Genomic DNA, 23,062 nt, shown 5'->3' on the forward strand with positions numbered 1-23,062 from the left:
ACCAAGGCTCTGGACAAAGATGGTGACTGCTTCACTTACTTGTGCCAGGCTTTTCCAGGATTGACCATGGAGAAGTTGAAAGCTGGCATCTTTGATGGTTCTCAGATCCGTCAGCTCATCAGAGATCCAGAGTTCAAAAACTCAATGAACGAAGTGGAACTGGAAGCGTGGAAGACATTTGTTTTGGTAGTGAAGAACTTTCTTGGCAACAATAAGGCCAGAAACTACGCAGAACTTGTCAACAACATGCTGACTGCTTTCAGAAACCTGGGCTGCAACATGAGCATCAAGATGCACTACCTATTTTCACATATGAACCGGTTTCCTGAGAACCTGGGTTCAATGAGTGACGAGCAGGGGGAGAGATTCCATCAGGACATGAAGGAGATGGAGACCAGGTATCAGGGTCGCTGGGACGCAGTCATGATGGCTGACTACTGTTGGAATCTGAAGAGAGACCTCCCTGCCGCTGAACATTCCAGGAGTTCGAAGAAATGGAAGTTCAAGCCCTGAAGTTTGAACAGTGGTGACGCAACATGCAATTTACTTGTACTTACCTTTATCAATGCCCACCATTCAGATGACAGTAATCGATGTTTCTATCATGTAATCAATAAATGTTGTTGGCAAAACATTTTTTTTTCTTAAAAACATGTTTAGGATGATATGTGTTGACAAAAATCAGCTGATAATGCCACAAAAATGTAATTGATTTTGTCACAAGATCTGATTTTTTTCAAATCAACTTAGCACAAAAACCTGACCTGATGGAGAGAAACGGATGCCATTTCCTGATTCAGCAGTGCCAGAATACCCTAATTCACTTGTAGAAATCTAGACAACATTCAGAAAGTAAAAAATTGTTGACCAGTGTTATCTGTCGAATGGCGTTGGTCCCGTCTCGATTGGATGAAATTGAAGTTACCCGGTGACCTTGACCCCGTGACCTTTGACCTTGAACTTGACCTCCCCATGTCCGTTCTCATGTCCCAAGGATCACTCATGCAAAGTTTCATCTCATTCCATCCAACGGTTCAGCCGCCTATAAAGGACAAACAAACAAACACACATACATACAAACATATTCTATTTTTTTAGTATAGTAGATAGATAGATGTGTGTGTACGTATGTGTGTATACACACACACACACACACACACACACACACACACACACACACACACACACACACACACACACACACACACACACACACACACACACCAGAGTACCCACCCTCTGGGTGGTTCGAGTTTGCTCATTACTTGCTGAAAAAAGTATAGTCTGTGTTTTTAAACATGTAAAAAAGGGCCAAATCTCTCAAACTTGTAAAAAGGATCTAAAAAGGTCCAAGTCGTCTGTAGCTCTAAATGGTCAAGGATCCAACCTGTCTGAAGAGTGTCTAAATGGTGTTAAGGTGTCTAAAGGGACTTAAGGGGTATAAAGGTCTGTGGTTCTCGGAGTCTAAATGGTATAAAAAAACCTAAAGGTGCCTAAAATGTTGAAGGGATCTTATGGGTCTGAGGGGTCAAAGGGGTCTTTGGTGTCTAAAGTGTTTTCAAGGTCTTGAGGGTTTTTGGGGTCTTGGAGTTGGGGAGGGGGGTGGGTGTGGGTCTTCAAGGTTGTGTAGGGTCTTTGGTGTGGAAAGGTTTTCTTTGTGGAATTAAAGGGTTTTTGGGGGATTCAGGGTCTTAAAAGGTCTTGGGGTGGGGGGAGAGGCAGTCATTATGGCTCTTGGGTGAGGGGTGGATGTGATGGGATGTTGGGGGGGTCAAAAGGGTCTTCGGAAGTTACCCCCTTTCTGTCTTTGAGGTCTTACGGGTCTTCTACGGTCTTATGGGTCTTACAGGTTTAAAGGGTTTCAACTGTTTTTGGGGCCTTAAGGTTTTAAAGGGTCTGGGGGGGGGGGGGGAGTGGGTCTTTAAAAATTGAGGTGTTGGATGAAAATACCCTTCAGACAATCCCTGGGTCAGACTTGTTCTGTGTGCCAAATGTGGTGGCTGTCATCTTTGCAAAAAAACGTGAACATCGACATACAACAAATTTTATTTTGAGATATCAAACTAGCAGGGGCTACCTGGCACTGCCTGCGGGTGGTGGGTGGTGTGAGGGGGGGAGGTGGGGGGAGGCAGATTCTGAAGTACCTACAACCAGAATTTAGGGCCTCTAGGTTGCTACGGTTCGGCCATGAGAGAATAACGTACAAACACCCAAACACTTGTGAAATATTTATAACACTTTTTTTTATGAGCTACGATGCTAGTCTCCATTAAACGCCTCAAGCCAGCAGACAGATATCTTCTAAGGCTTGAGATGCTTATTTTAATAAAGAAGGACAAATGTGTCCAAGAGCCGCGTCCTAAAGGTTTTGTCGGCTTAAAAAAAAAATAATAAAAACCGACAACAACTTCCGATATTTCGTCACGTGCCTTGATTAAGCCAATAGCGAGACCCGTCATAGTGTATTTACGTATTTACGAAATAAATAGTGTATTTATGAAATTACAATACATTAAATGTAGTAATCTTTAAATAGTAACGTGAACTTTTTGAAACTTTAAAGCAAATGTCTGAATATATTTAAAAGTTCATGATAGACGCTCTCAAAAGGCACCCTCAATGCGAGGATGTGTACATTTGTTTAGTATTTAAGGAGATCCGGATCCTGTATATAAAAGAGCCGAGTTCTAAAGGTTTTGTCTTCACAAGAAGAAGAACAACAAGAAGAACAACGTGGAGCACTCTTAGAGCCGCGTCTCGCAAAAAATATTGGACGTCTCGTAATATTTTTATCATTCACTTGTGTTATCTCAGACTCGACTGCCACAATATTGGGAAGAATTCTAACGTTCTAACGTTCTTGGGGTTTTATTTATTTATTTTGTGATAAATTTGGCACACCTTGGTGGCTGTGGTCTCTGAGGTAAAATGGCCCTTAAAATTTGATTCTCACCAAATTAAATTTACCTCTATCAAAGGGGATAATATTGAATGGCTCTCTGTCTAAGTTTTGCAACAATGTATGAATTGTCGAGGGATGCGTTGCATATTTTTCTTGTTGATGAACATACGAATGCGGCAACATGTGGGTGTTAGGTTCAGTGAAGCTTCCAAAACACATGCATGCACCCACACACACCACACCTTGGTGTGTGTGTGTGTATGTATGTGTATATATATATATATATATATATATATATATATATATATATATATATATATATATATATATATATATATATATATCACATCACACTATTATCTGCTTTTGGAATATGATAATTACCTCCACCACCGAAGGTGAAGGAGGTTATGTTTTCACCCCTTTCTGTCTGTCTGTTTGTCTCCAGGATATCTCAATAAGTTGTGGACGGATCCAGATGAAATTTTGTGGGCAGGTTCGGTGTGTGACAAGGACGAACTGATTAGATTTTGGTGAAGATCCAGATCCGACGACTGGATTTTTAAAATGATTCTTCACTATTGAGAGAGGGCCAAAAACGATAAATAGCATGACATCTCAAAAAGTTGTGGATGGATTCGGATGAAACTTGGTGGACACGTTAGGTGTGTGACAAGGAAGAATTGATTCAATTTCGGTGAAGATCTGCATCCGCATCGGACGACTAGAATTTTTTACGTGATTCTTCACCTTTGAGAGATGGGGCGAAAAATGATACGGAGCACGATATCTCAAGAAGTTGTGGACGGATTCGTACGAAACCTGGTGGACAGGTTGGGTATGGCGCAAGGACAATTTTTTTTCGATTTTTGTGAACCTCGAAACCGGATCCAGATATGAGAATTATTTAATTTCTAAAGTGATTCTTCACCATTGAGAGATCAGGCTCAAAAACGACATATGGCATGATGTCTCAAAAATGTAATGGGGCAGATGTGTTCTTGTCGATCAGGCATTACGTGGCAGAAGTATGCGCTCTACCGAGTGCCCTTCTAGTTTATACTGTACTGTATCTCCACTCAGCACTGACGTTCCCTTCCATGTTTCTGTGATTCAGTAAAGCGTGGCACAAAGCGTTGCCGTCGCTCCATTGTGGAAGATGTGACGCCCAGCCCACAGAAGCTGAAGCAAATTGGCGATGAGCTGAAACAACTCAACCACCAGATCAGCGAGCTTACTCCTGTGTGTGAGCTACCCCTCCCTGCACGCCCACGGTTGCGCAAAGAAAAGAACAAGCTCGCTTCTCGGTACGATCCTCCACCATTCTTCCCTTCCTCTCACTTCATCACACATTTCCCTGAATGTAGATTTAACACTAAAGGATTTTCATCATTCTTTATTCTCTTCCTCGTCTTCTGTTCATCAACTTCTTCTCATCCTCTTTTTGTCAGCCTCTTTTAATCCTCCTCTTCTACTACTATTACTGCTATTCGTCCTCTTCCTCTCTACTCCTCCTTCTCCTCCTCCTACTCTCCATCCTCCTCTATTCTACTCCTTCTTTTCCTTTCTTCCACTCCTACTCCCCATCCTCCTCTCTTCTACTCATCGTCCCCTTCCTCCTCTCTTCTACTCCTTGTCCTCTTCCTCCTCTCTTCTACTCCTCCTCTTCACCCTCCTCTCTTCTACCCCCTCCTCCTCCATCTCTATCCTACCCCTTCTCTCTCCTCATCCTCCTCTCTCCTACCCCTCCTCCTCCTCCCCTCTCCTTCCCCTCCTCCTCCTCCCCTCTCCTCCCCCTCCTCCTCCTCCCCTCTCCTACCCCTCTCCTACCCCTCTTCCACCCCTCTCCTACCCCTCCTCCTCCCCTCTCCTATCCCTCCTCCTCCTCCCCTCTCCTATCCCTCCCTCCCCTCTCCTATCCCTCCTCCTGCCCTACCCCTTGTTCTCCTCTGTCCTACCCCTCCTCCTCCTCCTCCTCCTCTCTTCTACTCTTCTACTATTCTTCCTCCTCTACTCCTTGTCATCATCCTCCTGTTGTACAACTACTACTACTCATCATCTGTCCACTCTTCTGCCTGCCTTGATGCTCTACTTTGATATGAAAGTGATGGAAAAATTGTGAAAATATCCCTTCATTCGATTATGACATCTTTTCCACTTTTCAAACTCCCACATTTAACCTCTTCAACGTTTTTCCCTTTTCTCTTCCAGTGCTTGCCGACTTAAGAAGAAAGCACAGCACGAGGCAAACAAACTAAAACTGTATGGACTTGATGCAGAGCATGGTAAGTGAAACTTCCCCATTTTAAATCCTTCACTCTTTATACTCCATGTCTTTTCAATTTTACTTCATTTTAATACTCACTACCTTTACAGAAAGTTGATTTATTCTTCAACTTCCTCTGTTCTTGGTTTGGTAATGTGTGTGTAGAGTGGCTACTCCGTGTGCTTCGATCTATAAAAGCAGACATCGTGCAACGAGTTCAACAGCCAGACAACGGTGATGAAGAGAGCATGAGTGCCAAGTTGCAGAAGCACGTCGCTTGTTCCCTAGGTCACTGATTTGCCAATACATTGAAGACATGTTGAAAGATTTGGGTTTTAGAGAAAAGCCATTTCGTTATAAAGAGGCCTGTGTCACAATTGGTAGTTCGTGCAGTGGAATGTTGCGATATGTCTAAACTTGGCTTTCCTCCAATTCATAGATCCAACGCATCCCAAAACCACCAATCAATTACTCGCATAACATCACATTCCTGCATGAATAATAGCAGACACCCCGTTTTACAGACAAACAGAAGTGAGTCGTCGATAATGTCGAATAATGATGCTCTTGGGGTTTATGTAAAGTCAATGACGAGTATTTTGAGAGGGTCACCAGAACTTTTATTCCATTCCGAAAATAAACAGAATTGGGCAGTGTTTCCTTTGAAGGTAAACTGGAGTGAAATGCTCGAATGTAAAGATCTGAGCACATCTTTAGTGTCCTTCGATTCCCTGTGCTGTCATTAAAGATGGTCAGGATGATATTTTATCAGACACTGAACAAGCTGTTTGTATTGAAACTTCCTGTAGCTGCCAAGTCCATTGTTGAAGTTTGATGGGGCTTGTTGAAAATCTTAAATGAATGAATTGAGATTTGGTCGGCCATGATTCACCTGGCTTTTTTTGGAGGAAAACTTTTACACACACACACACACACACACACACACACACACACACACACACACACACACACACACACACACACACACACACACACACACACACACACACACACACACACACACACACACGTTGGGCCATTGTAAGGCAGGAAGGAAAAAAGAAAAAGATTTCAGGGCATTCCCAAACAAATGCATCATTGGTAGTTTTGTCGGCAAACTAATCTGTGCTCGTTTTAGTTTGGGGCCATCTCAATAACATTGCATTGTTTCCATGCACCACTCAACCTTGGGGTGGAACCATGTTGCCCATGAGATTGCATTTCCATGTAATTTAGCCATTCCAGTTTGGGCTATCAATGCAAACTTTGCCAGCATTTTATAATGATCCTTTCCCAAAGTTTGCGGATGCACGATGAGATGATGGCTTGATAATGAGATAGCGTGTGAGCCTATATACTTTGAGTCAAACCGAAAGGAAAGACGTTTTTTGGCCGATAATGATCCTAGTTGTTCTTTGGCTCCTTTTTAAAAGCTTAACTACGCAGAAGTGAGGTGAGAGGTTGCTAAATATTAAGCATACAAGATGTGAGCTTATTGCTCAGAGATTATACACATTCATGTTCTGATATCGCTAAGAGATGCATTCTTTCTCTCGGGCCTTGTAGCACACCTAAAACCACCAACGCGACTAGTGGATACCAAGTGGGTTTGCCATCCTGTCGGTTTTTGCTCAACACTTGCTGAGATTGAACTGCCCACAACAATCAAAAATTCCTATTGAATGGAAACATGACGTTTTTAACTTAGCTCGGATTGACTATTCTGCAGTGCCATCAGAAAGTATTCACACCCCTCGACTGGTCACATTTTGTTGCGTGACAGCCTGAATTTAAAATGGATTAAATTAAAAAATATTTTTGTCACTAATCTACACAAAATACTCCATAAAGTAAAAGTGAAAACATGTTTTGAGAAATTTTGACAAATTAATTAAAAATGAAAAGCTGAAATGTCATTCGTCAAGAAGTATTCAACCCCTTTACTACAGCAGTCCAAATTGAGCTCGGGTGCATCCTATTTCCTTTCGTCATCCTTGAGATGTCTCCACAACTTGAATGGAGTCCACCTGTAGCCAATTCAATTGATTGAACATGATTTTGAAAGAAATGCACCTTTCTATATAAGGTCCCACAGTTGACACTATGTCAGAGCAGAAACTCTACCATGAAGTCCAAGGAAATGTCCGTAGAACTCCGAGATATAATTGAGGATGCAAAGAAATCGGGAAGGGTATAAGACAATTTATGGAGTGTTTAAAGTTCACAAGAGCACAGTGAGCTCCATCCTTAGGAAATAGAAAGAATATAGAACTACCCAGACACTTCCTCGACCTGGCCGTCCACCAAACTGAGCAACTGGGCAAGAATGACCTTGGTCGTGGAGGTGACCAAGAACCCAATGACCACTCTGACAGAACTACAGTTATTTGGCTGAATTGGGAGAAACTGCTGGAACGACAACAGTCTCTGCAACACTTCACAAATTGAGGCTGTATGGGAGAGTGGCCAGACGGAAGCCACTCCTGAGAAAAAGGCACATGACAGCACGCCTAGAATTTGCAAAAAGGCAGGTGAAAGACTCTGAGAGCATGAGGCAAAATATTATGTGGTCTGACGAGATGAAAATTGATTTTTTTTTGCCTGAATGCAAATCGCTACGTCTGGTGGAAACCGAGCACAGCTCATCATCCATCTAACACCATCCCAACCGTGAAGCATGGTAGTGGCAGCATTATGCTAAGGGGATGCTTTTCAGTGGCAGGGACTGGGAGACTTGTAAGGATAGAGGGAACAATGAATGGAGCCAAATACATGCAGAGAACTTCAGGAGAACCTGCTTCAGAGTGCAAAAGACCTGAGACTGCGACGAAGAGTTACATTCCAACAGGGCAATGACCCCAAGCATACAGCCAAAGCGACACTGGAATGGCTTCAGAACAAGTATGTGAAAGTCCTTGAGTGGCCCAGCCAAAGCCCAGACTTGAATCCCATTGAGAATCTGTGGAAAGACTTGAAGATTGCTGTTCACCGACGCTCCCCATCCAACTTGACAGAGCTTGAGCAAATCTGCGAGGAAGAATGTGAGAAAAATCTCCAAATCCAGATGTGCAAAGCTGATAGACATACCCAAGAATACTTGAAGCTGTAATCGCTGCCAAAGGCGCTTCTCCAAAGTTTATTTCAGCTTTTAATTTTTCATTGATTTGTAAAAATTTCTCAAAACATGTTTTCACTTTGTTATTATGAGGTATTTCGTGTAGATCGGTGACAAAAAAATTAAATTTCATCCATTTTAGATTCAGCCTGCAACACAACAAAATGTGACAAAAGTCTAGGGGTGGGAATACTTTCTGAAGGCACTGTCTATATGCCTCCTGCGAGAGAGCCCGGGTTTGGGCAGCAACTCTGGTTGGGGTGCATGGTAACTAATGCTATTTTTGTCTCCCTCCTGTGTCTGCCTGATACATTTACCCAAACCTCATCCAAATATTCTCCTTCCTTCCTTCTTTTCCCAAACTCATTCTTTTTCTTTCCCTCCCTCCAATTTCTCTTCCCCCTCTTTTATCCTCCATCCTACTCCTTCTCGTCTTATTTACAACTTTACTTTTTCACTCCTTCTCTCCCTACCCCTTTCCTCTGCATAAATATGTATATGGCCCTTTTTCTGTCTCTAAGTTAAATTTTTTCCAAGTGTAGTTTGAGTCATAATTTAGAAGAGTTACTGTTTTTCAGTGTAAAAAGGTTATATGTGATCATACTATTTAGCTTACTTGTATAATAATCCTGTCTCTGCTTCGTTCTCCCCCTCCCACCCCCACAAAAAAACCACCAACACCCCAGGTCCAATTGCCAGTCATACTCCAGAGTTTGTCAATCGCGTTCTCGAAGCAACAGCTGCAGGAGATCCTTGGGGGAGTTTGAACCTTGCACAAGCCTCCCCCAGTGGAGACTGAGCTGGCCAGTCAACCCTCGTCTCCTCAACTGCTTACCCCCCTTCTTCCCCCACCGCTAGCTAGCTTCATGGTACTGGTGGGTTGGGAAAGGGGTAATGTTTGTGGTGTTGAGGCGAGGAGCTTGTGATACTGGCTGGCTTACAGGGCAGTTTGCCGAGATGATCTGGGGCTCGCAGAGGTTGAGAATAGTTCAACAAAGGGTTTAGTCCCTCACACTTGTTCTATCCCTCAGAGAGAGATCTCTAGGATTGCTGGCTGATTCTGCCAGAACTTCCTTTTTTGATAACTTCCTGCCACCATGTTCGTTGTAACTTTTATGCCACCATTTGTTGCTGGCTTTGCTGCTCCAGTGCTGTCAGTTGCACCTTAACAGAGGGGTGGAGGAGAATGATAGAGCGCTAGGAGGAAGAAGCTTGGAGATTGAGGAGGGTTGTGCAGAGGGATGGAAATGAAAGGGAAAGGGAAAGATGCAAGGGAATTGGTTGTGGGAGTGGAGGAGAACGACGGAGAGAAACGTGCATACAGTGTGACAGTACGAGAGTTAAAAGCAACTCATTGCAGCGTGGTTAAGGACAGAAAAAAAGGGACTGGAGTCGTAAATCCGTGCAGGAAGGCACATCCAAGAATCTGAGATTTGTGCTAAATAGAAACTTTAAAGACTCGGTAAAAAGCAACAATGTTTGTATGTAGGCGTTCAAGTACATTCTGCCAAGATTTGTCGCTAAATATCTCAGGCCATTTAAAAGTCAATGGTGTAACATCACAATGAAAATTGCTGTGCATTTTAAGCTGCCCACCTGTAACTGTATGTGAAATGGACATGTGGATACAACATCTTATCCAGTGCTTAATTAACTGGTACGTGTACTTTGTAAATGAGCTCACGGCCGGTTCAACTATTGTATGATGCAGTGTTGCAAAAAACAAAACTAAAAAAATGACATGTAGGAAGGAAAGGTCATTTACCTTTAAATATTCTACTTCTTTGGAGATACTGATTTGTACTTCGTATTGTTTTTGTTGGGTTTTGCGTTTTGTTTTTGTTCCTGGACTTGCAAGGTTATTTGGGAGTGGTTAGGTTGTAAGAGGTCCGTATGGTTCTTGCCTCGAACTCGAGGGATACCTGCAAGATGATTTTGCACTTTGTTCTTTTTTTTGTGTGTGTTGGTGGTGTTGTGCTCCTCTTTGAGATTTGGTTGTTTCTTTGGCTCATCATTTCGGCCAGCAGTTTAGAACTGTTTGCTGATTCCATTTCGTACGTGTACATTTTAAAGGATCACAAACACCAAATCCTTTGGTGCTTTCTTCCACTTGTGTGCGAGTAAAATGGTCCTGAAGTCGTCGGAGATAAAAACGGGGCCCTCGTTTTCAAAAGGGACGCCTTTCTTGAAATTGTGAACGCGGGCGATGAAGTAATCCAAAACCAAAACAAAGTAATCCGAAGCTGAGAACGTAACGTACTGGTGGAAATGTAGTGAGTTTACAGGCTGGATTAGGCCTTGGTTTGTTTTAGGCAAGAGAAGTTCTTTAGGTGGGACATTTGCCTCTGTAATGCAAGGGATTATATTTTTAATTTCTTTATGTAATTGAGGGGGGTGGGTGGTGGGGAAGAGGCAGAGAGGGGTGCAACCAAATGAAATGAAACCACAATTCATTCTGAAATGTTTGTCATTTTAATGTTGACAAGTCCTTCACTGTACATGAAATACCAAGTGAATGGTGTCGTATTTTGATTTTACATGCAAGCATCGAATGTTAACGACGACGAATGAACCTTTTATTATTTTTCGTACAAATTCGATATTCTCTAAACTCGCTGCCACTTCCATCGGAATTGTTAGCCTGTAAAAGGCTTAGGGCATGTTTGTTTGAAACATTGCACGGTGCTGTTAAGTAATTAAGTTAAGGCTTGTTGGGATTGGTTGCTGACGCACCGGAATGAAGTATTAAGGGTGGTGGATGGGGGAGTAAAGGGAGATGATTATTTTTAGTTTTGAATGAGGGGGTGGAAAGGTGAATGGGCCAAAGTGAGGTGAAAAAAACAGACCACAAATCGATGGGTGGGGCGTTACTTGTGTATTTTGGGAAGGTGAGCGGATCCCACGGGTGTAGTCGGGATATTGTCTGTACTGAGCCGATTGTGCCTTGCCTGTGATTCTGTAGTGAGCTTTTATAGTTGGATGTTAGGCCGGTGCTGCCAAGATCCCTGGATTTCCATGAGCTTGTGGTTTCTTTTGTGGAACTGTTGTCGGCAGTACCAGCTCACAATAGATACTTGTGGTATCTGTTCGTTAAGTTTCCACACGAGTCGATGGTCTGGTTCTCATTGCATGACTAGCCAAAGTGAGCTTCGATGATGAGACCGTTGATTCTTCCAGCCAGACTCTCAAACTACAAACCGCATCAGAATGACCATCGTGATGTGATTCTCTGTAGAAGCAACCTCCGCATTGGTGTTGGTCTTGTGGCCATTGGTCGACCATCCGTGTACATCTGAAGTTTGCACTCGTTGCATCCGTCGGAGCATCAGAAGGATTTTTGTATGGGATACATTGGATAAAGCTTTTATCACTCCCTATCTTGCTGCTGAGGGTTAGGCCCAATCTAAATGCTACATTTCTATCTGAAAGTGTGTCTGTGATGGGAATCTTAACGATGAAATAGATGCATGTAGGTGGAACTATGCTTTGCATATACACAAGCTTACACTGTAATGTTGAAAATGATGTCATTGTACAGGGTAGTCTTTGTGTCTTTACCTGTCACTTACAAATGAACCCCTGTGGACATTTAGAAACATTTATGTTCATGTTTTGTTCGGTCTCCTTTCAGTTGTGTCTAAGAGGTAATACGTGTATGTCAATCCCGTGAAAGCAACTGAATAATTTGGGGGGGACAGGACGTATGGACCATCTTACCCCTGACAACCCGACCCTCACTTCCTCCCCCCCCCTCCTCAAATATTTAATCAAATCCGACACATCCGTGAGTTGAATCTCTCATTCAAGCCAGAAACAAGTGTAACATGGTGCAGCCGTGCCAAAGCATGAACCGTGCTGAACCACGCCGTCACACCTGGACATGGGACAACCCATTCGCTGCATCACATGCACACCTTTGACCAATCCAGAAAACTGGAGCTGCATTTTGTAGGTAAAAATGTAGCATCTTGCGTCTTTTTGTTTAGAAAGGCCTTGTATGCCCAGAACACATATGAATAGTCAAGTCCCGTTATAAGGAACTCTTTGTGACGAACGTCACTTTTAGGGGAGCAATCCCGTTTTATTGACCGTATTCCGACTCGATATCACGAACAGTGGAATGTCGAGTTTTAAGGCCTATTGAGCTGTTGCCTAGAAGTTAAAACTCTCTCATCGACAGGTTCATGAAATGTCATCGCCAAACGGGAACTGCAGGCCAAAACCATTGGTTGTCTTCTTTTTTGAGGGGGAGATAGGGGGGCGTTGAGTGGGAAGTTTCCATGGTGCAACGTCGTCCTTGCATGCCCTCACCGTGAGGGCTGCCCTTTATTTTATCTGTGGGGCTGGGGTTGGAGGAGGAGAAGGGGGGCTAGGGTGGGAGTCGGGTGAGTGGGCTTGAGACGAGCCAAGGCGTGATCCCATTCAAAGATTGTAATGGATGTCAAAATGGGTGTTTGATGTAACACATTTTAAATTATCCCTTTTTTTATAGTTTACTCATTCCGCTGAAACATTTGTTCCGTTGTAATTTGTAAAGTGTTTGTTATATTTTTACTTTCTTGCACCACAGGACACCCAAGGTCACTTGGGTGTGGAATAACCTCTTCACTTATGAGACCACCAAATGGTTATTGCCCCCAGCACTCCACTATAACCCACCTCCATTTTCCAGCAATGCGATTCTACGTTAATCGTTTGTTCTTCATTCTGCTGCTCACGTGAAGATAAATTGTAGCATAATGGTCTGAGTCAACCGACTTCATTTTCGCAAATCCATTAAGCTACTGTGAACCCTCGCCTTCCCGAACTCTCATTTCCCTCATTAAGATGTCCCACGAAGAAACGTCGATTACAGGGATGAGGCACAAACGACCGTCGGAACTGCTTATCGGGCCTGATGCGTACAAATTGTTCATCAACATTCCCATATTAGTCTGGCACAATAGATGAAGCTGCAAATTTGCAGTTTACTTCTCTCACAGTTGACATCTTGTGCATATCGACACAAATTCCAGGTTTAGGTTCGTTTCATTTTAAAAAAAAAAGCCAACAAAAGATGTATTAATGCCGTTTTTATAATTTGCTTTATGCTTTAAGAACGTCAGCTGCCTTAACCTTTGAATGTTTCGGCCTTTTGTTGGATCCTAAATATTGTACACTGTCCTACAGATCGACATGACATGGTGATTGGCCCATTGGTGAGAGTGTTACTTACATTTATTATTATTATTATTATTATTATTATTATTACTATTATTATTATTACTCATTGGAAATGAGCGTAAGATGTAGAGCTTCTTTTTTTTTGTAGAGGTTTTTGCCTCCAGCTTTTCATTTAAAATGGAGGCCGATGCGGTAAGAGAAGTGAACCTGAGCTTTGAGACGTTTCTGGGCGGTGATCCGTCGGATGTGTGTTCAAGCATGCTCTTCGGACGTTCGATCGTTGCTTGCGAGTGTTGCACATGGCCGCTGGTTGGGCAGAACTTGTGTCTGTCTACCTCGTTGCGTATTTTCTAAATGGACAAACACCTTTGTCCACAGGAAGTCGAGTCGACAAGTGGCTTTTATTATTTTAATTTTTTTTTTCCTGTTTTTGAAATCTGATACTTGAAGTTGCCGGAGGTGGTTTTTCGTGGTTTGAGATTTGTCTCCGTCTCGCTGCTGATAATTAATCCAACCAGATTGTACTTTGTTGTAATCTCTATCCCCGTCTGTTATCAGTTCCCATTTTAAATTTATACATATTTTTAGTTTTCCTGTTATTTCAATCGTTTTCTTTTTTATGCTCCTCGCGTGTCTTCCCTTTACCCATCCCTTTCGTTGCACGCGAGCACTGCACATAATGGTTTGAGTGCTCCAGTGATTCGAGCCTTTTACTCGTACGAGACATGAGGCTACCCTTATGAATGTTCAGTTTGTTCGGCTGAGTTTGTTTTGTTTTTTTTCTGCCTGCGTGCCTGACCGGATGCCTTGCCTACGTAAGGTAACTGGCTAATCGATCGTCGTGTGGTCCGGTCGGTAATTTAAAGAGTCGTTGCTGCTGCTTAAGGTGCTATGATTAAAAATAAAAAATAAAAAAATCGAATAAAACTAACAATTATCCTTGTCCAGAGTATGTGGGAACTTCTTCCCTCTGTGCCTACGCTTATTTGTGCTTTCAAAACTCGGACCAATGGTTTTGTCCCTCCATGTCTTTTCCTTGTCTTTGTACGTCCTTCGATATATGCGCTTTAATGCACAGACATAGCGTGGAATAGTATCTATTACAATATATGCACTTTGTAATTTAAATATTTTTCACTTTATAGCCCGAAACGTAAAGCACTTGATGTTTGGCTGGAGCGATGATTGTCCAGGGGGGAAAAACTGAAAGTCGTTTTCATCCTTTCGTTGCCACTGACCGTCACCTTCCACCGAACTCGCACCCGTTCGCATGCGCGGCAGATCTCGCCGTTCGCTCTCATCGCGGATGCTCGTGGTACCGACCACACTCCGCTTTCGGGCATAGATTGCTCTCATTTGGCAATTTGTTCTGTTTTATCGTGCAAATGCTTCTGGGCTCTGAATTTAATAACAATCTTACCTCTTATCATCAGAAATCCAGTCATTTGTCTTATGATCCACACAATTGCATCACTACTAATTCTGTCACTCAACTGCATCTTGCACTACTTAATTCTGCATGCAAAAACCAATGGGGTGAAATATTGGTAGTTTGTAATTGTAGTTACAGTTTGTTTCTTTCTTTTTTTCATCGTTTTTGATTTCATTTGGAACTGGTTTTTTTTTTCGTTGTTTTTCTTCCTCTTTGCCATTGCAAATGGAGTGAAAATGGTATTTGGAGGACTTTCATACCGCTGGAATCGGCTGCTTTCGTGTTACCATTGTCATTGCCACAGCTGTCTTGCACCATGCCAGGCTTCTTGTCTCTTCAATAAACATTTAAAACGTCTTTTGTCTCTTTCCTTGCCACCTCCCATGGAGGAATGTCTTGACAACTGACTTGGAACTGTGAACCCAGGGCTCACGTTGAGATTCTAATTCCCTGTTCAAATCCAACAGACCGTGTTGACTTAGCTGTGTTGTCGTCTCATTAATGTCCTCGTAATTTGTGTGAAAAGCACGCTGGTGTCCATGACCCTGCATGTCATTTGTGTAGAAGATCCAAAAGAGAATTTAGGAACAGTTTTATAACTTTTTGACCATTTTCATCTCCCTTGATCCTTCCTTCCTATGTACAAGTTAGGTTTTTTTTTGTTTCACTTGCAGCCTTCACCCGCCATCCTTACGTCACCTAATATATGGCTTTGGTTCCACTTCAGACTGTTTACTTGATAAAGGTGGGACAAATATTATGAATGAGATGGTCAATTGTCCTCTCTTTCCAAGCCCTCCCCCACCCCCACTCACTCCCCTTAACCATGAAGAATGTTCAGTCCTACGGCAATGGTTTTTGTCATCTCCAACTCGTCCATCATTCTTGCCAGAGGATTAATATAATCCGAGTTCCCTTATAAACGACTTTAACGCAGTTGAAGGCCATGCGACCCGTCAAATCCTGCACTGTTTGTTGCCAACCTACGGTTGTTTGTTCGTGCTCTATCCTTTTAAATGCCGAGCGTCAAGCAAGGAAGTAGAACGTACCATTTTAAGTCTTTGGTGTGACTCGGCTGGGGTTCACCCAGGCTCAAAGGGGACGCTTGAACCATTACATCACTGAGTCTGGTTCCAAATTATCTGTTAACTTGAAAAATCACATATTTAACCTCTGCCATCTTCGAAGATGGATGGAGGTTACTCTTTTCACCCCTTTCTGTTTGTTTGTTTGTTTGTTTGTGAACAGTATTACGGAAAAACTCCTCGATGGATTTCGACGAAATTTGGTGGGGGGAGTTAGGTATGGTCCAAGGATCATGACATTAAATTTTGGACTTTGTCCCCCCCCCCCCAAAAAAAAAAATTGCTAGAGAAAATTTTTTTTTTTGCATTTCTACATGTTTTAAGTGATTTCCAACCCCCCCCCAAAATTTTTTTTTACCCCACCCTCCCCCCAAAAAAGAGAAAATTTTTTTGCATTTCTACATGTTTGAAGTGATTTCGAACCCCCCCAAAAAAATTGTTACCCCCCAAAAAAAATTTAGAGAAATTTTTTTTGCATTTCTACATGTTTTAAGTGATTTCCAACCCCCACCCCCAAAAAAAAATGAGAAAAAAAAATTTTTTTTGGATTTTTGGATGTTTTAAGTGGTGTTGAACCCCCCCCCCCCCAAAAAAAATTTTTTTGCATTTCTACATGTTTTAAGTGATTTCCAACCCCCTCCCCCAAAAAAAATTGTTTAAGCAAAAATTTTTTTTTGCATTTTTACATGTTTTAAGTGATTTCCAACCCCCCCAAAAAAATTGTTACCCCCCCCAAAAAAGAAATTTTTTTTTGCATTTCTACGTGTTTTAAGTGATTTCCAACCCCCCCAAAAAATTGTTGGAGAAAAAAAATTTTGCAACTTTTTTTTCAACAAAATTTCGATTTTTTTTTTTTTTGCATTTTTTTTTTTTTTTGCATTTTTACATGTTTAAGTGATTTCCAACCCCCTCCCCCCCAAAAAAAAATGTTGGAGAAAATAACTATAACTCTCAGCACTGTTGACATTTAATGAATAAGATATAAGGTTCACTTGAGTGACCCAGCAGTATTGGCGGTGGAGGTTTTGCACTCTCCCGAGTGGATGTCGGCATCACGTGGCAAGTACTCATGGGGAATGTGATTTTTTTTTTTTTGATGTCACAGGTGCCTTTGTTATGATGTCATAATTGCATATGTAGAACGCTACATCTGATCAGTATGAAAATTTTTGATGGCCAGCTAGGGATAAAATGGTCAACAGAAAAAAAAATTGACATTATTGGTCACGTGATTCAGCAGTCATATTGTTTAAAAATAAAAAAAAAACTTCAAAAATCTTCTTCTCTGAAGTTGCTGAACAGATTGAGGTGAAACTTTACATGTGTGACCACCTATCCATGAGGAACAAAAGGTTCACACATATGATGTAGGTCACATGGTTTGGCAGCCATATTGGATTTACCCTAAAACCCATAAAAATCTTCTTCAGAACGGTTGGACAGATCGTAAGGAAACGTCACACAAATGTTCCTCAAGCCATGGGTGTACAAAGTTTGTTCAGGAATAATTTATAGGTCACATGTTTTGGAAGCCATACTGGAGTGAAGAAAAATATTGTTTTCTCTGGCACTGCTTAATCAATTGACGTGAAACGTCACATTTATGATGTACTAATGATGGGGAATACTTTTTTTTTTTTTCAACTTGATCAGACATGATCTGGCAGCCAGAATTTAATCCCATTCTAAATTCAATTGAATCATGAATAATACGTCACGAGTCAAGGTTAGGTGTCTGATCAAAGCGGGGTTGCATCAAAGCAGGACGTCTTGGTACCCGGTCATCACTCCCAGCAGTTATAAAATGGCAATTCTCGTTATGTCTCATTGTGTAACACCAGTACAAAAACACCATGCAAAAGCAGTCCTGGTGAGGGTTTGCAATCTCTGATTGCTCTTTTTTCGGCGAAATGAGTGCCAGTGTACTGGTCCCGGTGTATGCCCCGGTTAGAATAGGTGTACCATATCCCAGTGTGTCGTAAGAGGCGACCAGGGTTGGCGTCAGGAAGGGCATCCGGCCATAAAACATTGCCTCAAAAAAAAGCCCAACCCCTGCACAGCAGGGAAAAATGGCTGTAAAAACGGTCATTTTTTATTTTTAGTTCTTGACTGAAACTTCATCTTAACAGAATAAATGAAAGGTCAATGCATATGATCGAGCACCAAAATTTATATAATTAATCTGATTTTGCTCTGGAGTGCATTGCAAAACTGTTTAGAAAATACTGACTCGAGTAACTTCCATAAACTATTGATGCCAAATGGAGTTGAGGCAGTCCTCAAGGCAAAAGGGGATCACACTTTTTTTTTTTTTGTAGACCGTGTCGAGGCTCGTATGGGACCTAACACACAACGCACAGCAAGGGGGGCATGAGACGAGAGGAGCGGGAGTGGGAAGGACAAAACGGTGGGGAACAGACATTAGGAGATCTGTGGAAGGGAGAGGGATGGGGTGGGGAACACTTTGCCACTGATTATTGTTTATACATAGATTTGATTTTTACCTTCGCCAGAGGAAGAGGGTATATGTGGGTCCATTTGTTAACCTGTCTGTCCATCCGAACACCTCTGCTCCGGCATCCTGGGAGTTTATCTCTGGTGGTCTCAGGTTGGCCAGTTATGGTGACCGAGTCCTGACAATATCACGATTTTTTTTTTCAGGATCTAATCTCGTAGTGAAATTGCTACACATGCACGTCATACACATCGACAAACAGGGTTAATAGAGGACAAACACGTCCACTGAGCTTGGGGGAAGTGCCGTCACTTCCCAGGGCACTCTCGGTACCAGCGACGTCGCAACAATCGCGCCTCCTTTCTCAATACGAATCGCGCTTGGTGTCACTCTAGACCTACCATTTTCCTATATTGCATACATTGCTAAAATCAGGAATTTTTTTTTTACTACCTGCACCATATCGTTCAAATATGCTCATCCCGAAGTCAGAGGATTAATTGAACCTCTGATTGCCTCTGCTTCCAAAGGTGGACGGAGGTTATGTTTTCACCCGTCTGTTTGTGAACAGTATATATCGATGGATTCGGACGAAACTTGGACAGGTTGGGTGTGTGACAGATGAATTGATTCGATTTTGATGAAGATCTGGATGTAGATCTGATAATTTAACTTTTTTGAGGGATGGGGTGAAAAACGATATAGAGCATGATATTTAAAAAAGTTGTGGTTGGATTATGATAAAACTTGGTGGATGAGTTGGGTGGGTGACAGGAACAATCCAATTCGATTTTGGTTGTTATGGATGCAGATCCGGCCCATCAGCGGGATACAAAACATAAATTGTTCAGCCTGGTGGAGGTATGCGCTATACAGAGTGAAGTTCGATGTCATGCTGTTACAACATTGCTTCCTGCAAGTCATTTGTGAAGTTGGCCTATTTGCTTTGCTCTGAAGTGTTTACAACTCATCCAGTATGTATCAGGGAGGGGCATAGATTTAATCACATCTCTCCTTAAAAACACTTCACTGGGCTCCCTGTCCACCAACATATGAGGCCCCATGATGAGTGATGCAAGTGACATTTTTAATGATATGATGATGATAGGGTAAGGGTTAAAATAGTGTTATATGGCATTAACTCCAAAATGGCTGATGTGTCTCTTACATCACTCCTCCTCGTGGCACCTCATATAGATTTAAAATACTTCTGATCAACTTTAAAGGCAAACAAATAATTTCCTAACCATCTCTGATTTAATGATACTTTGGACCCCCTGTGGAACGACCACCAAACACCAGGAATCGCAGGGCTGATTATTACCTCTGCCACTGAAGGTGGAAGGTTATGTTTTCACCCCTGTTTGTTTGTCTGTCGTGTTATGTTGTGGATCTCAAAGTTGTGGACGGATTCGGATGAAATTTGGTGGAGATTGGTTGTGTGACAAGGAAGAATTGATTGGATTTTGGTGAAGATCCGAATCTGGATCTGGCTACTCGAATTTTTTTAGTGATTCTTTACCATTGAGAGATTGGGCCAAAAACGATAGATAGCAAGATTTTTCAAAAATGTATTGGGCGAGATATGTTCTTGTGGATCAGTCATTGAGTGGCAGAGGTAAGCACTCTACCGAGTGCCCTTCTAGTTCAAACTCAAATGAGTTTCCACAGCCCCTCATTCACCGTTTTTTAATCTCTTGAAATCCTATCTTTTCCAATTCTTCTTTCGATCTCAAGCCTTTCCTTGAAAAGTGCTGAGTTTTATTCAAATGAATAACTGCTATGTAAAGAGAATTAAAATTTTATTTCGTATGTAGCTTATGGCTGGCTGCTGGTTGCACCATTGCTGGGAGCATGGATGTACTACTGATGCAGCACCCCGTTTCCAGTAAGATTGTCGACCTCAGAAGGATGACTGGCTGACCCAACCTGGTGATATTTCATGTAACGACAAGGGCTAGAACTGAAGATCTTAAGCCAGCACTCGGCTTAGGAATGACCAGTTTCTGATGAATTGAGTGAATACGGGGATAATTCTTAAGATTTATTCTATTTCAGAACATTGACATGTATACAAATTCAACACCATCCCCAAAATGTGATGATATTCCTTGACGAAATATGGATCCAAAGGGTATCACACAGTCTTCATTGTGCATAAGAGCAAAAGTTTTGACCTCATCAACTTCCTCAAGCATACCATCCCCATACATCCTCCAACAACCAATCATTTCTCCACATTTTTGAACCTCATCCCCATATTAACTCTGCTGCTATTTCTCACCTTTTGTTTTCTTTCCCCTCCCCTCCTATTTTTTTATTTCATTTTCAGCCTGCCACCTCCCCCCACCGCCACCCCCCCACCGCCACCCCCCACCGCGGCCACCTCCCCCCACCGCCATCCCCCCACCGCCGCCACCTCCCCCACCGCCACCCCCCACCGCCGCCACCTCCCCCACCGCCACCCCCCACCGCCGCCACCTCCCCCACCGCCGCCACCTCCCCCACCGCCGCCACCTCCCCCCACCGCCGCCACCTCCCCCACCGCCACCCCCCACCGTCGCCGCCCCCCACCGCCGCCACCTCCCCCACCGCCGCCACCCCCCACCGCCGCCACCTCCCACCGCCACCCCCACCGCCGCCACCTCCCCCACCGCCACCCCCCACCGCCGCCACCTCCCCCACCGCCGCCACCTCCCCACCGCCGCCACCTCCACCACGTCCACCTCCCCACCACCTCCACCTCCCCACCACCTCCACCTCCCCCACCGCCGCCACCTCCCCCACCACCTCCACCACCACCCTCCCCACCCCACCGCCACCTCCACCACCACCCCCACCGCCACCACCACCCCCCACCGCCACCTCCCCCACCGCCGCCACCTCCCCCACCGCCGCCACCTCCCCCACCGCCGCCACCTCCCCCACCGCCGCCACCTCCCCCACCGCCGCCACCTCCCCCACCGCCGCCACCTCCCCCGCCGCCACCTCCCCCATCACCACCTCCACCACCACCCCCCACCGCCACCTCCACCACCACCCCCCACCGCCACCTCCACCACCACCCCCCCACCGCCACCTCCACTCCACCACCACCACCACGTGTGTGTGTGTGTGTGTGTAACATACATACAATCAGGATGTGAAAATGAAGCAATCCAAATTCTGCATTTGTGAAAACTTCTGTCGACATGCTCCATTGAAGTAACTGATGGAAGTAAGGATGTCGTCAAGACCAACTATACTTTGTAATTAACTGGACAATACATTTAAAATGTTAATCCCTCGTATGAATATGACGTTGGAAGCACAAACTAAAATACAAGCTGTGATGCCCGACCAGCTGACATCACTTCGAACATGTCAACTGCAATCGATAGACATTTCAAAAGTGCAGGACTTGTGAAGCGAAATGCTTCAAACGGGTATTCTTAGTTTCCATTGTCCACATTTTCAAAGTATGTGTAATCCTGCAAAAGGAAAGGGAGAAGAAAAATGAGATAAACCACAGTCAAATCATCTGATCTGTTACTGAAGGGTATACGTCTGCTCTCACTGATCCACCATTTCTGAAGATGACACAGACAAGCCTGGTGTTGGCTTCAGATTGTGGGGTCTTGAATTCAAGCCTCTGTTTTGCTGTTGAATTTAACACCAGATGGGTTGATTCAGCCTATCGTCCTTCTGAGTTTGGCAAAATGAGTACCAACTTGCTGGTAACAGGTGGCATTGCATCAGTGACACAGCCGTGCCCCCAGAAAATTATGCAGTCAACAGCCACAGACTCAATACAAATAAATAAATGATGCAAATCACCTCCCATTGATGCCCTGAAGCATGAGATCCAATAGCACTTCCTTACCAAGAGCAATGCAGCAGCAAGAAGGCTGGCTTTGAGCTTCACGTCCAAATCCATGGGAAACTGCACCGTGAAATTGTCAGCAGCAGTAATCCATTCCTGGCAGCAGCCACCCCAGCGCTTGCATATGAGACCGATGCTATTACCAGATACATCCAGAATCTGCAAAGAGAACGTGTCAAATTTTTTTCAACAACAGTGAGACGAGGAAGAGCAAGGGTCAACAATTTTTTTTCATTTTTTTTTTGTAGACTATGTCAAGGCTCGAAGGAGAGCTAACACACAGAACGTACAACAAGGGAAGCAGGGGACGAGGGGTGGGAGAGGGAATGAAAAAAAAATCATTGGGGAACAGAGACATGAGGAGATCTGTGGAAGGGAGAAGAATGGGGCAGGGTAAAGTAGGACACTACAGGAACTTTCAGATTCTGACACTACAGGGACTTTTAGGAAGTTAAGCAGGGAATTTGGAGGAGGTGGGTTTGGCGTGGATGAACAGGGGTAGAAAAGATCGTGGTTTTTGGATGGGGGAAGATGAGCAATGGTGGTGAAGAACTGTTTCGAAGACCTGGAGGGAATAGTGGGATTGAAGAGAGTGTGGGAGTTTGTTCCAAAGGTGGGGAAAAAGACGAATGATAGAGTGAAGGTGAGTAGTGATTCTTGATTTTGGTAGTTTTACCAGAAGGGGGTTACTGGTGGACCTTGAGCGCCTTGTGAAAATATGGGGGGGGGACATATTGCGGACAGAGCGGGCAGGTGGGGGCAGGCCAGAGAGGAGACTGTCG

At 43.6% G+C, this 23,062-nt stretch overlaps 2 protein-coding genes across 12 annotated transcripts in view; one reads left to right on the plus strand and one right to left on the minus strand.

The window, feature by feature from the left end:
* Positions 1 to 15,235, plus strand: part of CREBRF (CREB3 regulatory factor) — a 91,512-nt gene extending 76,277 nt beyond the window's left edge. For 10 of the 11 annotated variants that reach the window (XM_085871271.1, XM_085871277.1, XM_085871281.1 and 7 more), the window contains 4 exons: positions 4,020 to 4,209; positions 5,114 to 5,187; positions 5,334 to 5,456; positions 8,970 to 15,235. In XM_085871271.1, coding sequence (XP_085727397.1) covers positions 4,020 to 4,209; positions 5,114 to 5,187; positions 5,334 to 5,456; positions 8,970 to 9,082 — 500 coding nt within the window. In that variant the 3' untranslated portion in view covers positions 9,083 to 15,235. The remainder of the gene's footprint in view (positions 1 to 4,019; positions 4,210 to 5,113; positions 5,188 to 5,333; positions 5,457 to 8,969) is intronic. The other variant, XM_085871275.1, reaches the window with a different exon arrangement.
* A 6,263-nt stretch (positions 15,236 to 21,498) lies between these two features.
* LOC147033170 (phospholipid scramblase 1-like) overlaps positions 21,499 to 23,062 on the minus strand; it is a 145,711-nt gene continuing 144,147 nt past the window's right edge. The window contains exons 7-8 of the mRNA XM_085871292.1: positions 22,281 to 22,439; positions 21,499 to 21,888 (exon numbers count right to left, since the gene is read on the minus strand). Of these exons, the coding sequence (XP_085727418.1) occupies positions 21,850 to 21,888; positions 22,281 to 22,439 (198 nt within the window). The 3' untranslated portion in view covers positions 21,499 to 21,849. The remainder of the gene's footprint in view (positions 21,889 to 22,280; positions 22,440 to 23,062) is intronic.

Source organism: Eptatretus burgeri, chromosome 2, assembly GCF_056783735.1.
Source record: "Eptatretus burgeri isolate ZD-2024b chromosome 2, Ebu_testis_v1, whole genome shotgun sequence".
Lineage (NCBI taxonomy): Eukaryota > Metazoa > Chordata > Myxini > Myxiniformes > Myxinidae > Eptatretus > Eptatretus burgeri.